At 37.9% G+C, this 23,930-nt stretch overlaps 3 protein-coding genes across 3 annotated transcripts in view; 1 reads left to right on the forward strand and 2 right to left on the reverse strand.

The window, feature by feature from the left end:
- Positions 1–2,753: 2,753 nt before the first annotated feature.
- pip4k2ca (phosphatidylinositol-5-phosphate 4-kinase, type II, gamma a) lies at positions 2,754–13,737 on the reverse strand. Its single transcript, XM_022677057.2, has 10 exons — positions 13,470–13,737; positions 11,974–12,071; positions 11,397–11,493; positions 10,669–10,812; positions 6,750–6,896; positions 5,992–6,030; positions 5,771–5,884; positions 5,075–5,333; positions 4,229–4,332; positions 2,754–3,769 (listed from the first exon to the last, which is right to left on the reverse strand). Exons 1-10 carry the CDS (start codon positions 13,614–13,616, stop codon positions 3,689–3,691), a joined length of 1,230 nt encoding a protein of 409 aa, XP_022532778.1. The 5' UTR covers positions 13,617–13,737; the 3' UTR covers positions 2,754–3,688.
- A 2,088-nt stretch (positions 13,738–15,825) lies between these two features.
- On the reverse strand, positions 15,826–22,883 carry igfbp6b (insulin-like growth factor binding protein 6b). The gene is made up of 4 exons (XM_007237842.4): positions 22,189–22,883; positions 20,773–20,810; positions 20,182–20,301; positions 15,826–17,989 (listed from the first exon to the last, which is right to left on the reverse strand). The coding sequence occupies exons 1-4, from the start codon at positions 22,556–22,558 to the stop codon at positions 17,876–17,878; spliced, it is 642 nt and encodes a 213-aa protein (XP_007237904.1). The 5' UTR covers positions 22,559–22,883; the 3' UTR covers positions 15,826–17,875.
- spryd3 (SPRY domain containing 3) overlaps positions 20,630–23,930 on the forward strand; it is a 58,969-nt gene continuing 55,668 nt past the window's right edge. Inside the window, exon 1 of the mRNA XM_022677055.2 lies at positions 20,630–20,651. The gene's annotated coding sequence lies outside the window, so the exon portion shown is untranslated. The remainder of the gene's footprint in view (positions 20,652–23,930) is intronic.

Genomic DNA, 23,930 nt, shown 5'->3' on the forward strand with positions numbered 1-23,930 from the left:
CGTATAGATAAGATTTTATCAATTTACAGACCTTTAATGACTTCCGGAGCTCGAGTGAAGAGAGGAATGGGTGATTATCTGATTAAACAAAAAGTGAATAAAGGGAGCTGCTGCGGAACCAATTATTCATTTTGATAATGATATTATTCTAATATCTGGTGGAATAATCCTGGTTGGTTTTTAATCACAGTTTTTTTTTATGCATCTTGGCATCAAGATGCATTCTCCTCCACCAGTCTTACACACTGCTTTTGGATAACTTTATGCTGCTTTACTCCTGGTGCAAAAAAAAAAAATTAAGCAGTTCAGTTTGGTGGTTTGATAGTTTGTAATCATTCATCTTCCTCTTTTTTTTTAATTTGGTAAAAATCAAAGAAACTCATAATTAAGGGGTCTAATAAGATATGTCTCAAATGTATTCTACCAAAGAACTGAGCAGATTTTGTCAGAATATCAGCATTTTTTTTACTTTAAAAAAGATTTGAACCCTTAAAACCTGTGTGCAAATTAGTGTTTAAAAGCCTTCAATGTTTGCTTAAGAAAAAGCTTTCAGCAACGACAGAGGAAAAGATTTCCATTTCCGTCTTCTGTTTTTCAGAAGCCGCACATCCTCACCATTATAATGGTTTATAGACTTGATCATTGGCTGGTTCATCAGGGTCTATTTTGAAGAAGAACAGCAGCTCTCAAAGACAGCACAATCAGTTTGGGTTCAGTTCATCACTTTTTTTTATAAGATATATTACAATATGATATATATAATATAATATAATTTAGTAAGATGTCTCCCAATTCTGTCAGAACAGCATTTTTCTGACTTAATTATGAACTTTTTAACAATTTGAACCCTTGAAAGATAAAAACACGTTTAAATCATCATACAATACATGTGGCCCTCGCTGTTTGCTTAAGAATAAGCTTTCAGCAGCGACAGAGGAAAAGATTGGAGATTTTCAGTTGTTTGTCAGAAGCCGCACATCCTCACCGCTGTGTGTGTGTGTGTTGAGTGTGTGTGTGTGTTTAAGGATGATTTGTGTTGGCTGAGGTTCTCTCTGCTTCAGATTAATGTGAAGGGGTTGCAGAACGCTGTGTTCCAGCCTCTCTCTGAAACAGAGTTAGGGTCTGGTCAGCACTTTATTCCATCAGTAGGGTCCCTCGCTCTTCCCTCCCCTCCTTCCTGCCCTCTTTTCTCCCCCATTGTTAATATCTCTTTTTCCCTTTTCAGTCTGAGCAACAGGAAACGGTCCGTCAGCAGATTCAGGGCTTCTGGAAGAGGCCGAGAGGATCCTGTCCCTGACCCCCAACAGCACACGCTGGGCCCGACTCACTTATCTCACTTATCTCATAAATTCTGACTCTAGATAAGTGGCTTCAACTGCAGTGCGAACTTTCATAATACAGATTTAATAATACGATGAAAAAAGTGCTTTACTGTATTAAGAATCCCTCTCAGACCTTAGTAAAAATGTAAGAATGGTGATGAAACTCCTGCATCTGGACTGCAATTGTAAAAACAGGAGGATCAGTGAGTTTTAAGGCTTTTTCAGCGTTCAGTAGCTCCTCTATTTCCACTCGTTGTTGTGTTTTTTTTTAACATGGATCTCCGTGGAAACCGTGGTGCGTCCAAAGTGTAATTACGGTGCGCGGCAGTGGACAAATATCTATTTTATTAAAGGCGAGGAGACAAAACTCAGAGATGTGCGTCCGGACGGGACTAAAATTACCGGAGGAGCACGGAGTTCAGAGAAAAACAGTAGATAATTCAGCCTGTAATTTATTATCAGAGGACGTCTGAGAAAAACACGTACATGATCGTTCTGGACAGGAATAAAATCACAGAGGATAAAAAACCCCATCTATCAACTCTACAGCTCTGGAAAAAATATAAGATTCCATTTAAAATTGATGAGTTTCTTTGATTTTACCAAATTAAAAACCTCTGGAATATAATCAAGAGGAAGATGGATGATCACAAACCATCAAACCACCAAACTGAACTGCTTGAATTTTTACACCAGGAGTAAAGCAGCATAAAGTTATCCAAAAGCAGTGTGTAAGACTGGTGGAGGAGAACATGATGCCAAGATGCATGAAATTAAAACTGTGATTAAAAACCAACCAGGATTATTCCACCAAATATTGATTATTTCTGAACTCTTAAAACTTTATGAATATGAACTTGTTTTCTTTGCATTATTTGAGGTCTGAAAGTTCTGCATCTTTTTGTTATTTCAGTCATTTCTCATTTTCTGTAAATAAATGCTCTAAATGAGAATATTTTTATTTGTAATTTGGGAGAAATGTTGTCTGTAGTTTATAGAATAAAACAACAATGTTCATTTTACTCAAACATAAACCTATAAATAGCAAAATCAGAGAAACTGATTCAGAAACTGAAGTGCGACCTTCATTTTTTACAGAGCTGTATATAGCACATACATCCAATTAATATAACTAAAATATTTAATAGTTATTTATTTTTTATTTCCATTGCATTGGAAGTCTGTGTGTAATATTTTATAGTTTATATTGACCTTTTTATTTCATAAACCATCCCTAAACAGTGAAAAAGCATGATAAAAACTGTTCTAAATCAGATTAAATTAGTGAAAAATGAGCTGTTACTTGATTCGCGGTACTAATACTGTGTTTTATTATCAAGTCTAAAGTCAGTCCCGCAAAATCTTACAGCACTTCATTAAAAAAAATAAAAAAATGTGATCAGTGAAAGAACAACTCAAACTCAAGTCAGGTTTGTGAAAATCTTTGAAAAATATATTTGGTCCAAACACTGATTTGCAATATAAATAAAATGCAACAATAAGGCATGAGATCCTAATCGAACTGAACAGCCTCTATTGTGTCTAAGCTACAAAATGTTCTCTTTTCAATCTTAAAGCTAAATTGCATAAAATGGCTAGAAAACATCCTGGACTCTGAACTCTCTAGGCATTTGTATGAATAATTAACATTCAAAATATTGCTTTATATATCTATTTTTTTCCTTTTTCTCCCCCCAAAAGACACCTAAATGTTGGCAGCCAGTTGAATTAATAATATTAATTAATAATTAATAATAATAATAATAATAATAATAATAATAATAATAATAACTGGTCCTGGTGCAGCTTATAGAGAGCGACGCTGCTAAAAGCTCTGCACTAAAGACTACGGCAGAACTTCACGCGTTTGTTCTGTTTCACACTGACGATGGCAAGCTAAGGCATTTCCTCTCCTCCACTCTGAACGAGAGAAAAAGAGAAAGAGAGAGAGAGAGAGAGAGAGAGAGAGAGAGAGAGAGAAGCTCACAGGGAGGTGTAGAGTGTAGTGTGTGTGTGTGGAGCTGCTACATCTTCTTTTAAGTTTCTTTACAGATTACGCTGCGTCCCCTTCTTCATGTGTGTATTCACCCTCAACGAGAGATTTATATATTTATATATATATTTAGATACGATATTACAAGATGATTTCAGTCTCATCTTAGCCTAGTCACCAATAAATATGCACATTTACTTAACATTGATCAGAATGTTTTTTTAAGCCCATCTTTAAAAAAAAAAGTCTTGTTTTATCTAGTGTGCTTATGGAATCATGTTGTGTTTTCTTTTCTTTTTTTTTCTTCTTGTAAAACATATATACAAAACCATCGCAGAGATACTGGAGCTGAGCAACGTGGGGAGAGACTCGGCTACGCAAAAATATTGGAGATGAAGTCTCGGAAACGTTTGGCGTATTGTTCTGGATGAACGGTGGATATTTCTGCACCGGCCTGGAAAAGATCAAACAAAGAAAATACATTATAATTCAATTTCTGACAAATAATAAACTCAATAAAAAGGAAATGGCGATAGAAAATTAAAACAATAATACAATTTAATACAAAACAACTGGAAATTCTAACACACAGGTTGAAAAAAGCCATTAATAAGGTGGAATAATATTGATCTCAGCAGAGTTTCTGCTTATAAAAAGATGCAGGTAAACATAAAAAATACAGTGAAAAGGAACTTTTTTTTTTTTTTTTAAAGGAGTTTGGATCTTGTGAGCTAGATTGAAGAAAATAAAATACAAAAAATAGTTATGTAGTGATATAAAAATGTGAGTTAGTATTTTTAAAGCACTACAAATAGTTTTTGAGTGAGAATTTTGTTTTATTGAAGATGCTGTAAAAAGCTGCTAAGGTTCTTTACCAATTTGAAGTTTATTTGACACTTCCACTTTAACTCACCCCGTGTTTCACTGTTTTCGCAGCGTGAGCAGCTTTCTTCTTGGTATCGTACTGCGTCAACACGTCTATAAGACCCATGAAGTACACCTCCCTCTGCGGCGCTCCTGGAAACCAGCAGGAAATGACATGCTTACTGTACGGCTCTCTCTGCCAATCACAGGCCTGGGTGTTTAGCTCATCAGCATTTCTGTTTCCTGCTGTAACTTGGCTCAGATTACACTTTGTCATATATATATATATATACACATACATACATACATACGTATATATATATATATATTTTTTTTTTTTTTTGCATTTTTTGCAGAATGGTAAAGCGACTCACACAAAAGCAGTACCATATTTTTTGCACTATATAGGTCATTTTTTGTGCAACACTAGTAAGGAACAGGGGTGTCACCATGTTTTCCTTTTACCTCATTCTAAGTAATGTAAACCTAAGTTAAGTAAACAAAACTGTAGAAAAAAATGGATGTTAATCTGCACAGATTTTCCCCCTGAAAACTGTTTATTTGGGTGAGTAAAGCACTTCCCTTTATTTACTGTAAGCTTAGATTTCCAGATTTCCACTAGACCCGGAGCATTAGCATTAGAGGTTTACTGTTAGCAGCAATGCTAATGCTGCTCCAGCAGTGCTAGCCAGGGTTAACAGCAGGCTAAAGGCCGATAACACTTACCTCTGGTGGCCAAAGAGCTAGTGCATAGCGTGGTTAGCAGCAAATGCTAATGCTAACTGATACAGGTGTATAATGCATTAAAGGCGCACTGACGAGTCTTATTGTGCGAAAAAAAACAGTAGTTCTGATCAATGTATCCTTTTCCTCTCTCGTTTCCACAGAAACGTACCTGGCGCACTTTTCACGGCGTACACGTCCACGTACGGGTCGAACTCTCCGGGGCCCAGCGGCTTGAACGAGTTCATGTATCCGGCGATGCCCTCAGGAGACGTTCCGAACGAGCCGGCCTGCGGATTCAGACCGTTCTCAGCGTCTCCTTCATCCTCACAGCTCGGCTCCTCAGCCTCCTCTTCCTCACGCTCAGCCCGGCCCACGTCATGGATCCCTAACAGCAGGCTGTAGTCCATTATCTTCAGCTTCACGAGAAACTACAACAGAATAAAGAGAATATTGCAGAAAAAAAAATTTCTATATGGCAACAGTTAAAATCTTTTGGATTTTTTATCCTAAAAGACTATTTCCTGAAGGTATGAATGAGGATTTTACTATAAAAGAGTTTCTTTAGGATATTTGAGGAAATGTGTGTCTGTAGTTTGGTTGTTTTTTCCTGTGTGTATTCTTGTATTGCTAATAAATCAGAAATTCTCCATTCAACAAGTGCTGCTGGTTTTTAGCATTTTTTGATCAGTTAAAATCCCACATATATCCTTCACACAACTCGGTTTCCTGCCAGAGGAGAAATTTAACTTTGTGTAGAAAGTTTTACGTTTAAAGTAGACTAGAAAAACGGGAATAGGAAGTATGTGAAGTATTCTCCTACTCCTTCTCACGGCTGTTTCTCTTTCTATATAAAAAAGCTCCTCACCTCCACATCTCTGTTGAGCTTCTCCATTATCTTTTCCTTCTGTTCTTCTGTTACATAGACCTTCTGCATGTTGTTCCTGAAATCCACATCCTTAAAGGTGGGCAACTCTTTTACCTGCCATTACCAGAGAGACAAACAATTATAATAAAAATGAATGAAATGTAATGTATTCCATGGGGGAAATAATCATAATAATCACAACAATAATAATAAAACATTACCTTCTCTTTATCGCTGGCCTCACGTGATACTAAAGAACCCTGCAGAAAAAAACAACAAAAAAGGTAAAAGTAAGCATTAGAAAGAAATGTATTCACAGTGACACATTACACAATTCCACAGCAGCCTGGTAGTCCAGAGCGCCCTCTTGTGGTCTAGTATCATTTGTTGCACAATTGCTGAATGCAGCAACAATACAGTATTAATACCTAAAGCATTACATTAGGATATATATGGTGCAAACGTTTTAGGCACCAATACAAATTACACTAATCCATTTATCTCTATTAGTGTTTTTACCTGAAAAAAGCACCACATTTGATTTTAACAGATAAATAAACATACATACAGTCAAACATAACAAGGAATTACCAAATTTACCAATTTACCAAACCAGGTGTGGATTAATATGATGAGAACTACAAATAACTCTATTAAACTCAGATGAGGAGGAGAGATAAGGAGATGTTTTAAGGAAAACAGGGCTGTAAAGTAAAAGCTTAAAGCTGTTTGTATTTATTGTAATGCTAGTGTTTGTATACCTGTCTGTCTTTCTGTCAGTCTGCGTATCTGTGCATTTTTGGGGTATATGGAGGTATATCACCAAAAACCTCTATTGCTGAGCATTTATTATTATTTGGTTTAGCTGTTTCTTTCATCATAACTGTAACTACTAGTATTATAATTATTGTAAAAATAAAAGCTGTTCTTTACAGTGAAGAAAAAAACACAACAACAATAAACAATAAAAACTCCTCACCTTCAGGTCGTACTTCCTGTGGACGACTAACCGGTGGCTGAACATGTTCCTCATCACGATGAGGTAGTTGGGCTCGTTCTCCACCGTGACGCGGTACATCCCCAGGAACTGTGGGAGGAGTGTGCTGCCGTGACACTTCACTATGTGCTGCAAAACAATCAACAACAATCTGTTACAGGCTGAGAGAGAGGAGTTACAGATACAGGGATTTAACAGTTACATGTTTTTGCCCCAGAGTCCTAGCATGTGTCTATTGATTGAGTATCCGCTGATACAGAATCCTGATCCAATACGTTGGACATGCAGTAAAACAAAAAGACAGAATAAATCCAAATAAATCCTTGTTTTTTATTATTATTATTAATGAAACATTATCAAAACAGCAAATTTTATCACAAAATAACCATGTACTACTTAGCCATTTAAATATGCATTTTAAACAACAACAATAACTCTGAATTTTTTTTTAAATGCTGGTATTTCCCTTTTTTGTTTGTGGGGAGGGACATAGTAAAGGTAAAAATCCTATACTAATACCCTATTTATATACCCTATATTAGGTCTGCAACTAATGATTATTTTGTTAGTCGACTAATCTTTTTTTTGATTAGTCGACTAGTCAACGATTATTTCTGCCTTGTCCTCCATCTCTAAAAACAACAGAAAAACAGCTGAACGAGAGATTTAAATATCCAGATGTTGTTTAAACATGGATTATACTGATATTTATTGATATTAATCTGTTGTGTTTGGGCACTTTTGAAGACACTCAAACAGTGTAAACTGTGTGAGTGAGCCATTTACCCATCTCCCATTGTGCTTCTGTCCCCAGCACTTTGTGGAATGCTGTACTGCTACAAATTAACGATTAGTCGACAATGAATTTTGTAGTCGACAAATTTAAATAATCGACATTGTCGATTATATCGACTAATCGTTGCAGCCCTACCCTATATAATTATTATTTCTTTTTCTTTTTTTTTACACAGGGCCATGTAGGTTTGGATTTTTTTTCTCTCTTAAAAATGAAAACTTTAATTTAAAAAAGAATCAGAATCTGCCATTAGTAACACAATTGTTTTACATGCAACATAACTAAAAATATTGTGGCTCCATAAACCGTGATTCTCAGAGGACACTGCTGCCTCTGGGACTATTAAACTACGAGTTGGTCTGTTTCTTCACCGCGTGTCTCAAGGCTTCTGTGGCGTAATAAACGAGTTACGCACTTACTCACCAACACAGCCCTCTACAACCTACTGCAATACATATACATATGTATATAAAGCTGGACCCATTTCCACACCAAACTCCACTAAAGCCCGACCCGGCCCATTAACCGTCATTATGAGCCTGAGCCTGATTTAAACCCCACATCCTTTTAGTAATTAAAGCGTTTGAACTGAGCTTTGAACTACAAATCTTGGAGTTGTTATTGTTCTATTCTATTCTACTGTACCCACCCAGAGAGAGCAAGAACAATTGTGCTCTCTCAGGAGTCTGGTAGCTGATGGAAGGCTCCATGACCAGAATTTGAACCAGCAATCTTTCAATCAAAATAGCAGTGCTTTAGACACCATAGCTTTATATAAAACGACTGTACAGAACCTGAGCAAACCCCATGCTCCACTGAAACTGCATGCAGAAAAGCAGAAAGAGGACGAATACAGAAGCACTTTGATGCGTCTCGCAAGCCCAAACATCTGTGTGTGACGCAGCAAATATGCTGCTGACAAATTCCTGGGTGTGTGAAATCCAGCCCCGGGGAGCTGTGTAGAGTCTGGACGTCCTCCAGACTAACCTCTGATCATCCAACTGCATCTGAATCAGACAAAACGCCCGCTCACACAAAGCTCAGACCACTATAAACAAAGAACTGACCTGATATAACTCTACAGTTATACAATGGAGTAGGTAGGGCTGTTATGGTTTGGTATCTTCCACAGTCTGATAATATTGAAAAATACCAGGGTATACTGACAATAAGTAGAAATAAGTGATGAAAATGAAAGAAAAGTTGTTCTCCTCTGTTTAAATCCTGATTCTGAGAATCTCAGTACGATAAAACACTGAATTAATCCGAAACAACACTCAATCAAACCACTTAATAATAGACTAGAATAAGATTTATTTAAAATAAGATTTATTTCTAATGTTCTTCTATTTTTTTACTCTCTAATTCAGCTGCTAATTAGCTGTATATCCCCTGTATATCACTAGTAATGGTGAAGACTAGCATGCGCCTCCTCCGAAACATGTGAAGTCAGACTCCGCCTTTTTTTGAGCTGCTGCTGATGCTGTAGCATTGCCGAGTAGCATCACAGCAGCGCTAACGCTCGGAGGAAAGCAAAGTGCAGCGACTCGGTTCTGATACATCAGCTCACAGATGCAGCCTTGTGTGTGCTGATCCTTATCACCCTAGGAGTGATGAGGGGAAAGAGAAGAGCGCCATCTACTGCACTACTGTATCCACCCAGGGAGAGTAAGGACAACTGTGCACTCCCGGGGCTCCGGCAGCTGATGGCAAGCTGCATGACCAGGATTCAAACCAGCGATCTCCTAATCATAGTGGCAGCACTATAGTCTGCTGGACCACTTGAATCCTTAACCATAATACTAAGTTACAAAAGAAGAGTGAAGAACTATTGATAAAAGCAAGATATGAGGACATGTATATGTGTTTATTACACGTCTAGATTACTGTGTATAGTGAAATGAATTGCAGATGGAGACACTGTGATGCACTCCAGCAGATAATGATTAAACCGCCTTATTAAACCATTCGCTTTACATAAGAAGTGACAACAGTCAGCGAGCAACAGAACAGAATAAAACAAAGTCATTTGCTTATGTCAGGGAAACGATGGGAAATATGAAAATGGCCTGGATTACAGAGGCGATACAGACAACATGCACTGTTGCCCTATTTTCCCTTATTGGAGGCCAGAAGAGGATATAAATAGATGAAGGGTGAATTCTTCAGGCACAGGCGATTTACAAGACACGAGAGCACTCAATTAGCCTGAGATCAGACTAAAGACCATGTGCTGTCTGGCTTTAAAAAATTGGGATGTCATCTTTTCTAAATAAAATAAATAGAAATGAGTTTTTAACAGAGTTGCAAAACATTTAACAACCTATGCTGAGTCCTCCACCTAAAACTGATATGATAAAAAATGAGCTATGACAGAATATACAAGTGATATCAGTAATATATAATATTCCAATCCTGTTTTAATTAATATACAGTGGCTTTCAAAAGAATTCATACCACTTTAACTTTTCAGATTTTGTCTCCTTACAACCACAAACTTTGTAAAACCAATATATTTTATTAAAATTATTTATTAAATTATTTATTTTAAAAAAAGTGTCACACAAATTAAACATAATAAAAATGTATTTAATAAAATAAAAATCTAAAGCAGAAGTATTCAGGGTAATGAACAGTGATACTTTTCTGCCACATATTGCACTTTACATTTAGGCCAAAAAGTTCAACTTTGTTCTGATCTGAGCACAGAATCTTCTTCCACATGTTTGCTGTGTTCCTACAGGACTTGCAGCTACAAACTGCAAACAGAACTTCTTACGTCTTTCTTTTAAACAATGGTTTCCTTCTTCCACTCTCCTATAAAAGGCCAGATTTGTGGAGAGCAGGACTTATAGTTGTCCTGTGGACAGATTCTCCTGATCCAACTGAGCTGTGGATCTCTGCAGCTCCTCCAGAGTGATCATGGGTCTTGTCCCTTAATTTGATTAAAATTTTAAGAACCATTCGTTCTATTTTACAATGATGTGCTACTTTGTGTTGGTCTTAAAATCTTAAAATCTCAATAAAATACATTTAATTTTGAGGTTGTAAGGAGACAAAACATAAGTTAGTAGGTAATAATGTACAGTAGATGTTAAGAAGTACCTGGTGATATTCAGACAGGATGTTGTGCATGTCGGCTACGTCCTCGCTAGAGATTAGTTTGACCACTAGAGTGCGGTCGTATGAAGTGAAGAGACCCTCGCTCTGTCCTTCGCCCTTCGCAGGCTGACTGCGGGTCAGAGACGCCTACGAGAGACACAAACATGAGTCATATTAAACAACACTGCGATGATACGGCATTGATTCATTATTAGAAAATAATAAAAGTGTTATAGGATGCTTTTAACAGTGGTTCTTATTTCTCTTCCCAATATATCTGCTCAATGTTCCCCCTACTCAGCAGTATATCCTCTAACACCTCGTGATCCCCCAACACAAGTAGGGTTAAGAAGACTAGCACACGTCTCCCCCGATACATGTGAAGTCAGACTCCGCCTCTTTTTGAGCTGCTGCTGATGCTGCTGTAGCATTGCCAAGTAGCATCACAGCGCTAACACTCGGAGGAAAACGCCTACAGCGACTCGGTTCTAATACATCAGCTCACAGATGCAGCCTTGTGCTGATCCAAATCAACCAAGGAGTGATTACGGAAAAGAGAAGAGCGCCATCTACTGTACTGTTCCCACCCAGAGAGAGAGCAAGACCAACTGTGCTCTCTCAGGGCTCCTGCAGCTGACGGCAAGCTGCATGACCGGGATTCGAACAGTGAGAAAATGGTCATTCTGACAGTGATAAATTGGTAATGTAATAAATGAATACGCATTAAATACCTGGTAGTCCAGATCCTCAATCCCAAATCGCTCTCGAAGATTCCTGAAGACCTGAGGGCAGTATTCTTTAAACTTGAAATGTCCGGGGAGATTCTCTCTGAAAGAAGAAAGTCTAGTCATGTTGCGTCTCCTGTAATTACAGCCTCCTCAGCCGAACTCTCTCCAACTTTACTGACAAACAGACACCACAGGAATGTCTTACTCGCTTTCTGACTGATCATTTCCAGGCACTTCTGGAAGCCACAGCTCTGATTGTTACAAAATTCACTATATATATATATATATATATATTTATATATATATATATATATATATATATATATATATATATATATATATATATATATATATATATATATATATATATGTGTGTGTGTGTGTGTGTGTTTGTGTGTGATAATGTTTACTATGAGCTCATCATGACCAACTTTCAAACCAAAAATCTCAAGATCTTTCACAGACCAAAAAAGACGATGATTGATGGATGCAAGGGCTGATTGTTACTGGAATAAACGAGTGAGTGAATGTGATGGAGTGTGTGTGTGTGTGTGTGTGGGGGGGGGGGGGGGGAGATTACTTGTTGAAGAGATGGTTGTTGACTTTGATTTTGATGTTGGCTTTAAAGTCGTCAGGGAGAAGCATAACTGGAACTGGGACTTGGTTCAGATCATTTATCTGAAGAAGAGAAAAAAAACACAAATATGCCAGGTCATGCTTTAAATATGCAAATGTGCTGTAGCGGTAAAAGCATTTTATGGAAAACAGCACAAGTACAGTACAGAGTACAGAGAGTGGACACTCTTTAGAGACATCTAAACCAGCACTGTTAGATTTACTTACATCTGTACAACATCACAAGATAATATTAAAGAAGATTCCTTTTTAACATGAATTAAAGAAACCAAGAGGAAAGGACTTGATAAGGCAACATTATTCAGTTTCTCAGCTTGCTTGTTAGTAAGCTACCAACATAGAGTATGTTCTGAGCAAATATAGGCTTAAATGTAAGCTTCCTGTTCATTTACTGACCAATTAAGGACTTAACTAAAAAAATTATATGACCGTAAAGCGTGATTAAATACGAATATGTAGCATAACAAATCAGACACATCTGAAAACTGTCTATAAACTACATATATTTACGTTTGTATGTATTTTAAAAATATATTATTTGTATATTAATATTATTTTATTATAATTGTGATATGTGAATATTATTATAGCTTATCAAATGAATACTGGATAATAAACACTGTTTTACAGATATTCTGTTCCAACTTAAATTGTGCAGCAGTTACAGTGAGACCCATGCACTGACTGCAGTGTTTAAGGTGGTATGAAAAAAAATCTGCTTCATATTAGAGCTGGGTAATAATTCGTGTCCAGAATGTTAAAGAAATATATATATATCCTTTTTATCTCTATTCCACCTTAAATACTGCAGCCAGTGCATGCGTCTCACTGTAGCTGCTGCACAATTTAAGGTGGAACGGAACATTGCCAAACACGAAGACAAATTTAACTGTAAAAATGTGTTTATTATCCAGTGTTAATTTGCTAACAGTACATTCACAAGCTAATATATCACTCAATCATAATATTTCTGCAAATAATAATTTTAAAATTGCAATAAAAGGTAAATATACGTAGTTTAACTAAGTAACTAGCGTAAACTGCGGCTTCTCGGCCCTCTTTATGAATCTTGCTGTTAGCTAGCATTTAAAACTAGAAGTGGGTTACTTACGGCCGGAAAGTAAAACTCCGCCCCAGGCTTTTGTACCAACTGCCTGGGCGGCTCTGCTGCAGCTCGGCTTATTAGACCCGCCCAGGCAGTTGGTGCAAAACCCTGGGGTGGATTTTTACTTTCCGGACGCAAGTAACCCACCTCTAATGCTAGCTTCTCCTACACTGTATTTCTGCACCATTTATGGGCCAAAAAATTACCCAGGCTCTTTCCTCAGCCCCCTAACCGACAATTTAACACCCAGACGGGGTTCTAGCATGAGCAGTTAGCCTATAAAAATAGGAATTATCTCGGGTTAAAGTTCAGGCTGAAAAAGAACCAGAACCTACCGAGTGATTCACTCCCCACATAAAGACGCTGAGCACCGGGTCGTTAGCACGGAACACTTTCACCTTCTGCTGAACAAAGTGCTTCTTTTTGGTCTTGGTTTTGGGCGCCAGCATGACCAGAGGGCCGCTGTTACTGTGGGAGGCCATCGCGCGGCTCGCCCGCCTCCTCGCTGCCTCAGAGAAACGCTGGAGCTCCGGCTTCGCTCCGTTTCGGCCGCTGCTGCTGTTTTCCTGCTCCCGCTGCTGCTGCTGATAGCCGGAGGAACCGACTCTCGAAACGATTCGTTCGGTCTGCTGAATCGGTTCCAGGCAATAATAATCTCGCGCAAATGTCCTCTATTAATATGTTTAAAATTACAAAACAAAAAAATATATATATATTTTTTTAAAGAAAAGAAGAGACTAAACAGTGACCAGGCAAACAGTGACTACCTAGCGTGAGGTGTTATTTAATTTAATATTTTTTTTATTATATGTTAATTGGGAGAGTAGTACGTTGTCTTTCTGTAGTCATTAATAATAATAATTAAAAAAGTTATTATAATAAACAGTAAAAGTACCTATCGACAGTATGGCTTTTTTTTTTTTTTTTTACAATTTTTGTGCAAAGTCTTTCGTTGCATCTTTAAAAATATATATATATTTTTTGCTTCATTTAGAGTAGTAAGTTGCCTTTCTGTAGTCTTTAATAATAATACTAATACTAATAACACTAATAAATAAATATAAAATAAATAAATATTAATGATAAACATTAAAGATACTTATTATATTTAGAAAAAAGCATTAGAAAAACAGCAAAGCACTATGCTTTCTTTCCAGGGTCAAATAATATAAGAAGTACCTATTCATAAAATGGCGTTTTTTTGGTAAAGTTTTGTGCAAAATCTTCCGTTTCATCACTCATTATTTTTTTTTCCTTAAAATCTTTAAATGTGTATATATAAATGTAAATATGGTGGTTGGTGTGGCGCAGTGGATAACACCACTACCTGAGGCTGATAGTGAGCTACCATATCATGTGTCAGTCTGGGGTTCAATTCTTGGTCTACATAAAATGTTTACGATTTTTTTGTTCACCACAAAAATGTTCGTTAAGTGTATTAAGTGTATTAAGTGTGTGTTTTTTTCTATTCTTTGTTTATTTAGACAAATGTATATTTTCCTGACGTTTTTTGATGTCCTTTGCACTGTTGTGCTTTTGCACATTTGCCCTCTGTGGGATTAATAAAGGATTATCTTATCTTAAAATGAATGTAACTTGTTTGAATAGGCCGTTCGATTCAGTGAATTGCACCGTTCGACTGAATCGGTTCGTTAAGCTGATTCGAACTTCCTGTTTCCAGCTCCGGCTCCAGTTAAAGGTTGGGTTGTAGAGCAGCATCCACACCAGCCACCATATTTTCAGATTTAACCTTTATCCTGCCTGATTTTACTCAAAATTTAACGTTTTAAGCACTAAACTTCCAATAAACTTCCAAAATAACCGTTTCACTAATTTCCATAAAATAGGGGTTTTGACAGCTGGGAGAAATGGCAAATTTGCTCACCTGGGGCCCACGTCACACGTGTTCCTGACTGACAGGTGAGTGCAACCAATGAGAATAAGGCATCTGAAATCACGTGGCATGCTGGAGGAGGCGGAAATTGTAGTCCTTTCCTGTTCTGTAGTTTAGATCATGCACAGTCAGTCAGTCAGTGTTGCAGATGTTCTATGGTATGGAGTTAAATCAGTTTCACCATAAGCTAAACCAAAAAAAAAAAACATGATTCTTGAAAGTAAAGTGTGTGAAATCTTTTGTTGAACGTTTTCCTTCAAATATTTAGATATTTAAAATTCAGGCATACAATTTTTTTAGTTTAGAAAAGGTACAAAAATAGGTTTTGGTTCAGGGTTTGGTGACACTGATTTAACTCAACACTATACACATTTAGCTTAGTGTAGCATGCACCATAACATTAAAACCACTGGCAGGTAAAGGGAATAACACTTGTTACATGGTTAATAAGACTGAGAAACAGCTTCTTTCCAGAAGCTGTAAGACTCTTAAACTCCACCTAGCCAACAAACTGCACTGACATTTCAAGAATAATTACATATTTAAAACAACACTGACACTTTATCATGTTACTGCTCTTCATTCATAATCATCCATGATGCTACAGATATATTTTATTTTATTTTATTTTATCTTATTTTAACAGTTGCTCTTTTGGGTGTAACTGGACTGTAAAATTACAATTTCCTTTCACATATGTACCACATATAATGTGAATGACAATAAAGTCTCTTTAAATCCTTTAATTATTGCAGCTATAAATGAAAGGTGACACAAAACATTAGGAAATCTACAGCTGAAAGGCTTCTTACATTAAGTTTTTTTTAGTGCAGCTTTTAAAGAAGACACACCAGACTGTCAGATGTAAGGTAACATAGCTTATATGTCGTTTTTCTTCCATAATAATTCATTTATTTTGTTTTGTTATTTTAGTTATTTAAGTTCTTACACCAACTTTGCAAGAACCTGCAACCTCTTTCATACTCATACACACATTTATACACTTACACACACACTGACACAAGGAAATGAATGTGAATTGGGTGGATGAAATCACACAGTTTTTGGTGCACATTCATCATTTTCTCTATGATTTAAATTAAAATCATAAAATGTTGCTTCACAACAGATTTGCTATTGTACTGTGTTTCAATTAGTATACATTGCAAACATGATGAAATGATAAAGATGATAAAGAATCATCATTTAAAGGAATAGTTCAGCAAATATGGCATGTTTATCAAATCTGGTATGTTTAATATTAACGCTAACAAAACACTGGACTAGGCTGTTCCCAATCTCAGCTCTAAAAAAACAGGTCTAAAATATTTTTGATATTCCAATTTAGTTTCACAAAGACAAATGCATGTGGTTTATACTGTATTTCATTTACCTCAGAGGTCAGAGGTCAGATGTCCGAACAATGTCATACCCAAGTTAAAAAAAATGTTTTAGGTAAACATGTCCAATCATCTGTGTCTCACCGCTAACATAGGCACAGTGCTCAGCCCAATCAGCTCTCCTTTCTGCCCCGCCCCTAAACCCATACATCACCCAGTGCCCCTCCCAAACTCCCCCTCACATTTGTTTAATCTTATTTCAAATTTAAGCTAAGGGTAGAGTTTTAAAAAACATGAACACAGATAAACGTTCGACAGTACATAAATTGGAGTGTACACCTGATTTAACCCTATACATAAATAGACAGAAGTGTGTTTTTAATACTGTTCTGCAATGCAGATGATCTGATAATTCACTAAACTATTCCTTTAATCACATGTAGAGCAGCACAGTAGATTTTGAGGGTGTGTTTCCTTTTCATGAATGTGCCTTTAAAGCTTTGTGTTCACTGTTTTCTTTTCTATGAGTTTCTCCATAATGAAAAAAAGCTGACAATATAAAAATACATGGCATCGTAGTTCATTAAATAAACCTGCAATTTATATATATTTATATATATAAAATATAATATTGAAGTATATAAAAATATGCCTAACGACTTTTCAGAAAGAGTAACAGCCATCAGCTCTCAAGAACCATGTTATCTACCTAAAATACACACACACACACACACACACACACACACACACACACACACTTAACACATACATACACACACACAAACAAAAATGCATTTATGTACAAACAATCCACTATGTATTAGCGGTTAGCGTGTCACTTTGACACAAAAGAAAGGGCTGAATGCTTTCACAAATCATGTGCACAATGGGATAGTGTGTCAATGTCTTGGTTACATTGGCGACAGTTCAGAAGTATGCAAGTCTTTGAGGAAACAGAGTAATACTCCAGAATAAATTAGACGGAAAGGTATATTTCATACGTAATAGTTTAAGTCAGTGTATCTTTGGAGAGGGAGGGAGGGGTGGTGGTGGACATTATGGGACAAGGGAATTATGAGGGGTTTGAAAGCAAAATAGCATGGTGGCCCCATCTGATTTAACAGTATTAAAATATACAAGACACAGGCAGTGATGGCTACGGCAAAGAAAGGGACTGTAGTGTTGAGGGGCCTGTTGGGTTTGGGCTTAGCTCTTGGGGACTTGGTGGCCTACCACAGCTTCAATGTTGGCTCTGGTGCTTACGCTGTCCATGCCTGATCCACAGGATTGCGGCAACTTTATGGCAGTGGACACGAGGACCTTCGGTTTGGGCTGGTCAGGAGTGGTTGGATGTGGGCGTCTGGTTCCCGTGTGGCTTGACTTTATCCCTTGGTGCTCCTGGCCAGGCAGTGTCCAGCGTAAGCAAAAATCTTCAACCCCTCTCCCTGCATTTCTCCTCTCCCTCTTTTTCCTCCTGGCTCAGAGCTGTGGGGCCGATTGCCACCCGTCACTCGCCGTCGCAGGGTAGGGTGCCATCCTCGCCGGCACGGGCCGACAGGGCGACGCCAAGCTCATCTACGCACCAGCAGTGTCCGCGCTGCATACCCTTGGAGGAGCGACACTGTCGAACATTGAGACGGGGTCAAAAATAGAGAACGAACTAAGAGACAACCTTTAGTCTTTAATAGATATATACATTTGCATTTGTTTAAATTTAGTATCATGCAGCACATAAACAACTGGTTTTGATGTTACTTTACAACCGGACACAGCGTCGGACACAGTGATGATGTAGGTATTCAGTTTGTATGTGTTGGCTCTGGCAGCAAATTTTAGATTTAGCCTTAATAAGTCGTGGCCACTCCTTAATTATCTCAATCCCACGCTGTAGGATCTGGTGGGTCTCATTCCCATGCATTAGGTTATCCTTTCAATGCCTTAATAAGTCATGGCCAGGCCTTAGAATCTTGTTCCTACACCTTAATAAGTAGTAGCCACGCCTTTTTTTTTAATTTTTTTTTAAACTTGACTTTATCTTAGGGGCTCTTTATAATAATATCACTGCTTTTACTACTGTTTAGGTGTAGGTCAAGCACTTCGATTTTGCACCCAAACCCCTGAATAGGAATTAAAACTGTAGGAGCATTCCGGCTCAAATTGAAATGAATAAAATAAGTATTGCTGTAAAATATGAGGTAAGTGAGCTAGTTATCATAGTCGAAAAAGGAGTGTTCCAGTTCAAATTTAGCATAACTCTGTAGATTCACATAGGTCATTTATTTAATAGAAATAAGGACAATTTTATGCCTGATGTTGGTTTTATAGATCGATTGTTTTATAGGAAGCTTATGTGATTTTAAATATTATGTTAGCAACACAGTAACAGCTCATTTGTGGACATTTTGAGCATGTAATGCTAATTAACCCACTTTTCGGTAGAATAAATAAGTTAATGTTTCTCTGAGCTATAACATTAGTGTTAATTGTATAGAGTCAGAAGTGATTTGAATTTAAACCATGTCATATTCTGTTCAAATTAAAATGAATTAAATAAGCATTGCTGTAAAATATGAGGTAAGTTAGCTGGGTTAGCTTAGCTAACTAGCTAGCTGATTGTTCTGTCAGGTTGCTAGTAATAACGGTTAGCTAGCTAGGGTTAGCTGGCTAGGGTTAGCTGGCTAGGGTTAGCTGGCTAGTTAAAGCTGACAGAATACAAGTTTCTTGTAAATTTAGCCAATAAGAATACCCAAAGTTATTAATTAAAACATTAAAACATATGGTGAGATATTGTTTTATTACTTTGTGTATTTTACTAAACTGCTATTAATGTTTTAGCTACGTGTTTACCTCAGAAATGTAAAAACGCGAAGCTAACAATGCTAGCTAACAAAATTTAGCTAACTAGTGAGCTAACCTAGCTAAGTTAGCTAGCTAGCCTTTTTTATTTTTAAGTAGACAAAAAATAGCTAAGTTACAGTTTTTTTAAAGATTAAGATTTAAGATTTTTTACTCCTAATTTCCCCAAGGAAACCCACCCTAAAGGATCCATACAGATGTGGTACCAACCAAAATTGCCCTTAGTTTACCCACAAATTCAAAGTAACACATATTTTATACTTATTTTTGTGTATTTATTTAAACATATACCTAAGTTATATGAAAAAAAAGCACTCAAAAGCGCAACCTAATGCTTTTGTTATATCTAAGTTGCCGTATGTTGTTCCAAAATAGTATATTTAGTATGTATTTAAGTATTAAACATTATAATTTTAATGATAAAAGTATGAACTGTTCTTGTTAAGTATACTTAACAAAAAATATACTTAAATAAACTGAACTAGAAAAGCCATAACAGCTGAATGATGAGTGATATCAGTCAGACAGATACTACGAGTTATTATGAGATAATAAACACTATAATACTTCTATTTTATAGTGTAAAGTAAATATGCTATACATATTTTACTAGAAAACATGATTTTACTTTGAGATTAACTACAAGATTAGATTTGATGGATCAAATGTGATACGTTGTTTTTTTACTCAGGGATCAAATTAAAACTGCAATCTGCATGCAAACAACTGGGATTGGGACACATTTACTCATAATGTTCTTACAGTGTTGACAGTATCTGCAATATCATCTGCATAGGTTATAATAAAATATATTTTTTATTAATATTGTAATATTACAAGATTGTCCACCCTTATATTCATGACTCATCATCAGAGGTACTGCAGAGCCAGGGTTAGGAACTCATGCTTTGTAAGGATCTGGGTGAAATGTGGATTTAGCATGACTCACTGTATTACCTGCTTTTTTCTGTAGAATCCACGAGTGTCACAGTTGGGGATGTAAATATCACGGTCAGACTGGAAGATGGTGAGCTCGAGACCCCGCAGCACAGCATTGAGCAGCTTCCGGCACGGCGCCTGGGGAGGAAATGAAAACGCAGAGGGAGAGATGGTAAATATGAAGAGAAGAGACAACCTCTTGCATACCTCTGTGATCAAGAATGTGATAAGATATGCTTGGGCATCATTGTATTGAAGTTTGGTGCACACCGTAATACAGCGCCTCTGTGTACTGATATCACAGTAAATGCTTTTTTTTGGCCCCTTCCTCTTGTTTTAAATGGTTTTAGGATGAAACAGCTGTTCCTGCATTGCAGATAGCAATCTGAAAGGGATGGGGCCGACCAGGAGATGCTTTGGACTCTGAAGAGTATGTGATGAATCATGAAAAAATCTGAGGGGCTTACAGTCATCAGAAGAGCACTTAAGTATTCAGATCCCACTCACCCAGCACTAGTCCTATAATGGACATAATAAGTGATAATCATGGGTAGATTAAAATCTGAGGGCATGAGCTGTTGCAAAAATAAAGAAAAAGACATGACTAACCTTATCGATTTCGCCACTGTGTGAAGTATTTGGGGTACCTGGAATACAACAACAAAAAAACACGTAAATGCATTTTAAAACATTAAAAATCTTTTAAAAAGAGAAAAATCTTTAAATGACTCTCTAAATCACTTTTCCTGCTTGTTCGCAGTAGCTTATAAGAAACAGTAGATGGAGACACCTGCTATATGAATGAATCAGCACTGTCACAATGTGAGTGACATACACACACACTGGAAAAACTGCTCACTCACTTACACACTCACGCACACACACTTTCACAAAAACAAAAAAACCCTCTTTTTTAACATGCATTTTTTTTTGCAAAATTAAAAATGAAAGCACTGCAGTATGCAGACACATTGATTGTGACTAAAAGTGAAAACACACATTTTAGGGTTAGTCACTGTAGGCTCTACACTCTACACTTACGATACATGCTATATCTACTATACCCCCCAAGAAACATACACTCGTGCACACACACATATATACACACACACACACGAGCAGTGACAGCAAGTGATCTGTTAGCCATCAGCTCAATCACACCACCCAAAAGCCTCAAGTCGCAGAAATGCTCTCTTACCGCAAAGGAATTCATTGCCATTGCATGCAAACCAGCAGCTATTCCCGGCGTTTTTATGCTCCTGCCCTGCCTCCACTAGCATTTTTGTCATCCTACCAGCGCGCTGGACAAGCCGAGCGCTTGCCAATGCACCCCTGGAACTCGAAACACATGCTGCTGCTATTTGCTGGAGCGCTTAAACTGGATTACGCCTGTCATTTTCCCTGCTGCATGCTGCCCGGTGCAATGGCAAAGTGGAGGCAAAGGAAGAAGCTGCGCTCTGTGAGCAGAGCTGTGGAGGAATAGAGGAATAGAGGAATACAGCAGCCAGCACCCGTGCGGTCAGGGCAGGGTGAGGCGAGGCTACAAACCCTGGACCCTTATGAAGCAAAGCTTAGAAAAAAGTAGGATCTGAGGATCTGAGGATTTAAGGATCTGATTTTCTTATGGTCCTTTGGGAAGCACATCTGATTCATTTCTGTTACTTTCGCTTATAATTATTATTATAATAACAATAAAACTAATACTAATAAATCATGCTTGTTTTGAGGAGACTTTTTTAGTACATATGCTCTTTGCCCAGAACCTTTTTTTTATCTGTTAAGCACTTTTTAGATTAGGATAAAATCAAGCATTTTGTTCTAAATCTGTCCATTCATCATGATGCATCAATATAATACTACCTCTAATTTAAAGACAACACAGTAAAAATAGTTAATAGTGCCATATCTAAACTTCTGGCATTCTAGCATCTTTCTGGACCCCTGTTTCCACTATTTCCCGATTCCCTTTCACCTGAATCAGTTCACTTGCAAAGTTGCAACAGAGAGAAAGAGGTGTCTGTTTACCTGTGGAATGTGGTCTCTCTGTGGGACTCATCTTGCTGTGTTTGCCGCAGAAGCCCTTGCCTTGCAGCAGAGCCTGGAGAGGGCTGTGTTCTCTCGGTGGGGGCATGCAGCGCAGGCCCTTGGCACAGCTCAGGGTGTACACCCCACAGGGCTCCCCCAGAGCCAGGACGGTTGTGCTGGATGGCACCAGGTGATCCCGAGAGGGCCGGCCCATTCCCAGCGGGTCCTTGCAGGACAGGCACAGCTTGTGGGGGCCGAAGCGACTGGCTGCCGTACAGGATCCGCAGTGAGCCGCCAGCAACAGGATGATGGCAGTTAAGTTGGAGAGGAATGGCATCTTCTTGCGCTCCGGCCTCTGGAGGTTCTCCATGCTCGTGTGCTCGTACGGACGTGGCTGATGCTATTTCTGGATGTCTGTGTTCCTCTTTCCTTCTTTCTCTTTCTCTCTCTCTCTCTTCTGTCTTTCTTTCCCCGACCTCTCTCTGTTTTCTTTACACGTTCCTCAGCTTCAAGCTTCAGCCTCAGCCGCCTGGTACTCAGCCCCGTTCAGTCATGCGGCAGCCAGAGGGATATGTTGAGAGTATATGAGAGTGAGGGAGGCTTTTAAAGATCAGAAAGGCGGTGATAGAGAGAGTGAGAGAGAGGGAGAGAGAGAGAGAGAGTGAGAGAGAGAGCAAGGATAGAAGGAGGGAGGCAGAGAACGAGAGAGAAAGAGAGAGAGATTATTTTTTCCTTTCAGAAATAATTAAGCTCCAGCCCCAGACTTTTTCTACCTATATATCACTATAACTGGATGCACCCCTTCGCCCTGCAACACTTCCTCAGCATATGTCAAGCCCTCTATACTTTCTTTGCGTCATACGTGAAAATGTCAGGCCATTATGGCCGTGTTTGCCATGGTAACATAATGAGCGAGGGGTCCAGATTTCTCCCGTATCTTCACACTGACCACACACTCAGTCTTTTGCTCTTTAGGAGTTTCACAGATAACCTTAAGGATATCAAAAAGGTCATCTGCTACAGTCCATGCGCGACAGATGAGCAAAAGTTCATGGACGGATTGCATTGTTCATCAGTTTTGTCATCAGATTTGTCTGGGTTACAATTGACACTTTTCCAATGACAGTATTTATTCCAGACATTTATTCCATTCATTTAAGCATCTCTTAGTACTAGCCCACTTGGTAGAACAACCACAGTTAAGTGTTATGTGGCTCAGATCAGATTTTTTCATGTTTGAGTGAATGTGCCAGATTTTTCAAATCTGTTTTGAGTCACTTTATATGCAGTCCTAAATTGAACACGTTCCTGATCCATGGCTGTTTGCTCTCCACTTAAGCAAAAGATGCTCCACATGTGAGCTGCTAACATATCCAGTTCTCACTTTTATAAAGCTATGAGTCTCTCGTCTCTCTAATATGAGTTTTTGTTTGTTGTTGGTAAAGAAAGAGACGTTTATACACGTGTCAATGTGCACTTGTGAGTGATTTCAGGGACAGATTTGTTCACATTACACACAGATACAGATCAAAAATCGGATTTGAGCAATGTGGATTGTTATGTGAATGTAGTCTAAGTGTCCTCCAGCTTTGCTCACTCTCTCATTTGGAAAATCAATGGAAGATTTTTTTCTCCCATTTCTCTGAACAAATTTGCTTCAGTGTTCTTCAGGTTGATTGGATGACTGTTGTGCTCTGTAACTTTCTAATAGTTTCATTCACTTGGGTTTAGTACAACATTCA

This window comes from Astyanax mexicanus, chromosome 13, assembly GCF_023375975.1.
Source record: "Astyanax mexicanus isolate ESR-SI-001 chromosome 13, AstMex3_surface, whole genome shotgun sequence".
Lineage (NCBI taxonomy): Eukaryota > Metazoa > Chordata > Actinopteri > Characiformes > Acestrorhamphidae > Astyanax > Astyanax mexicanus.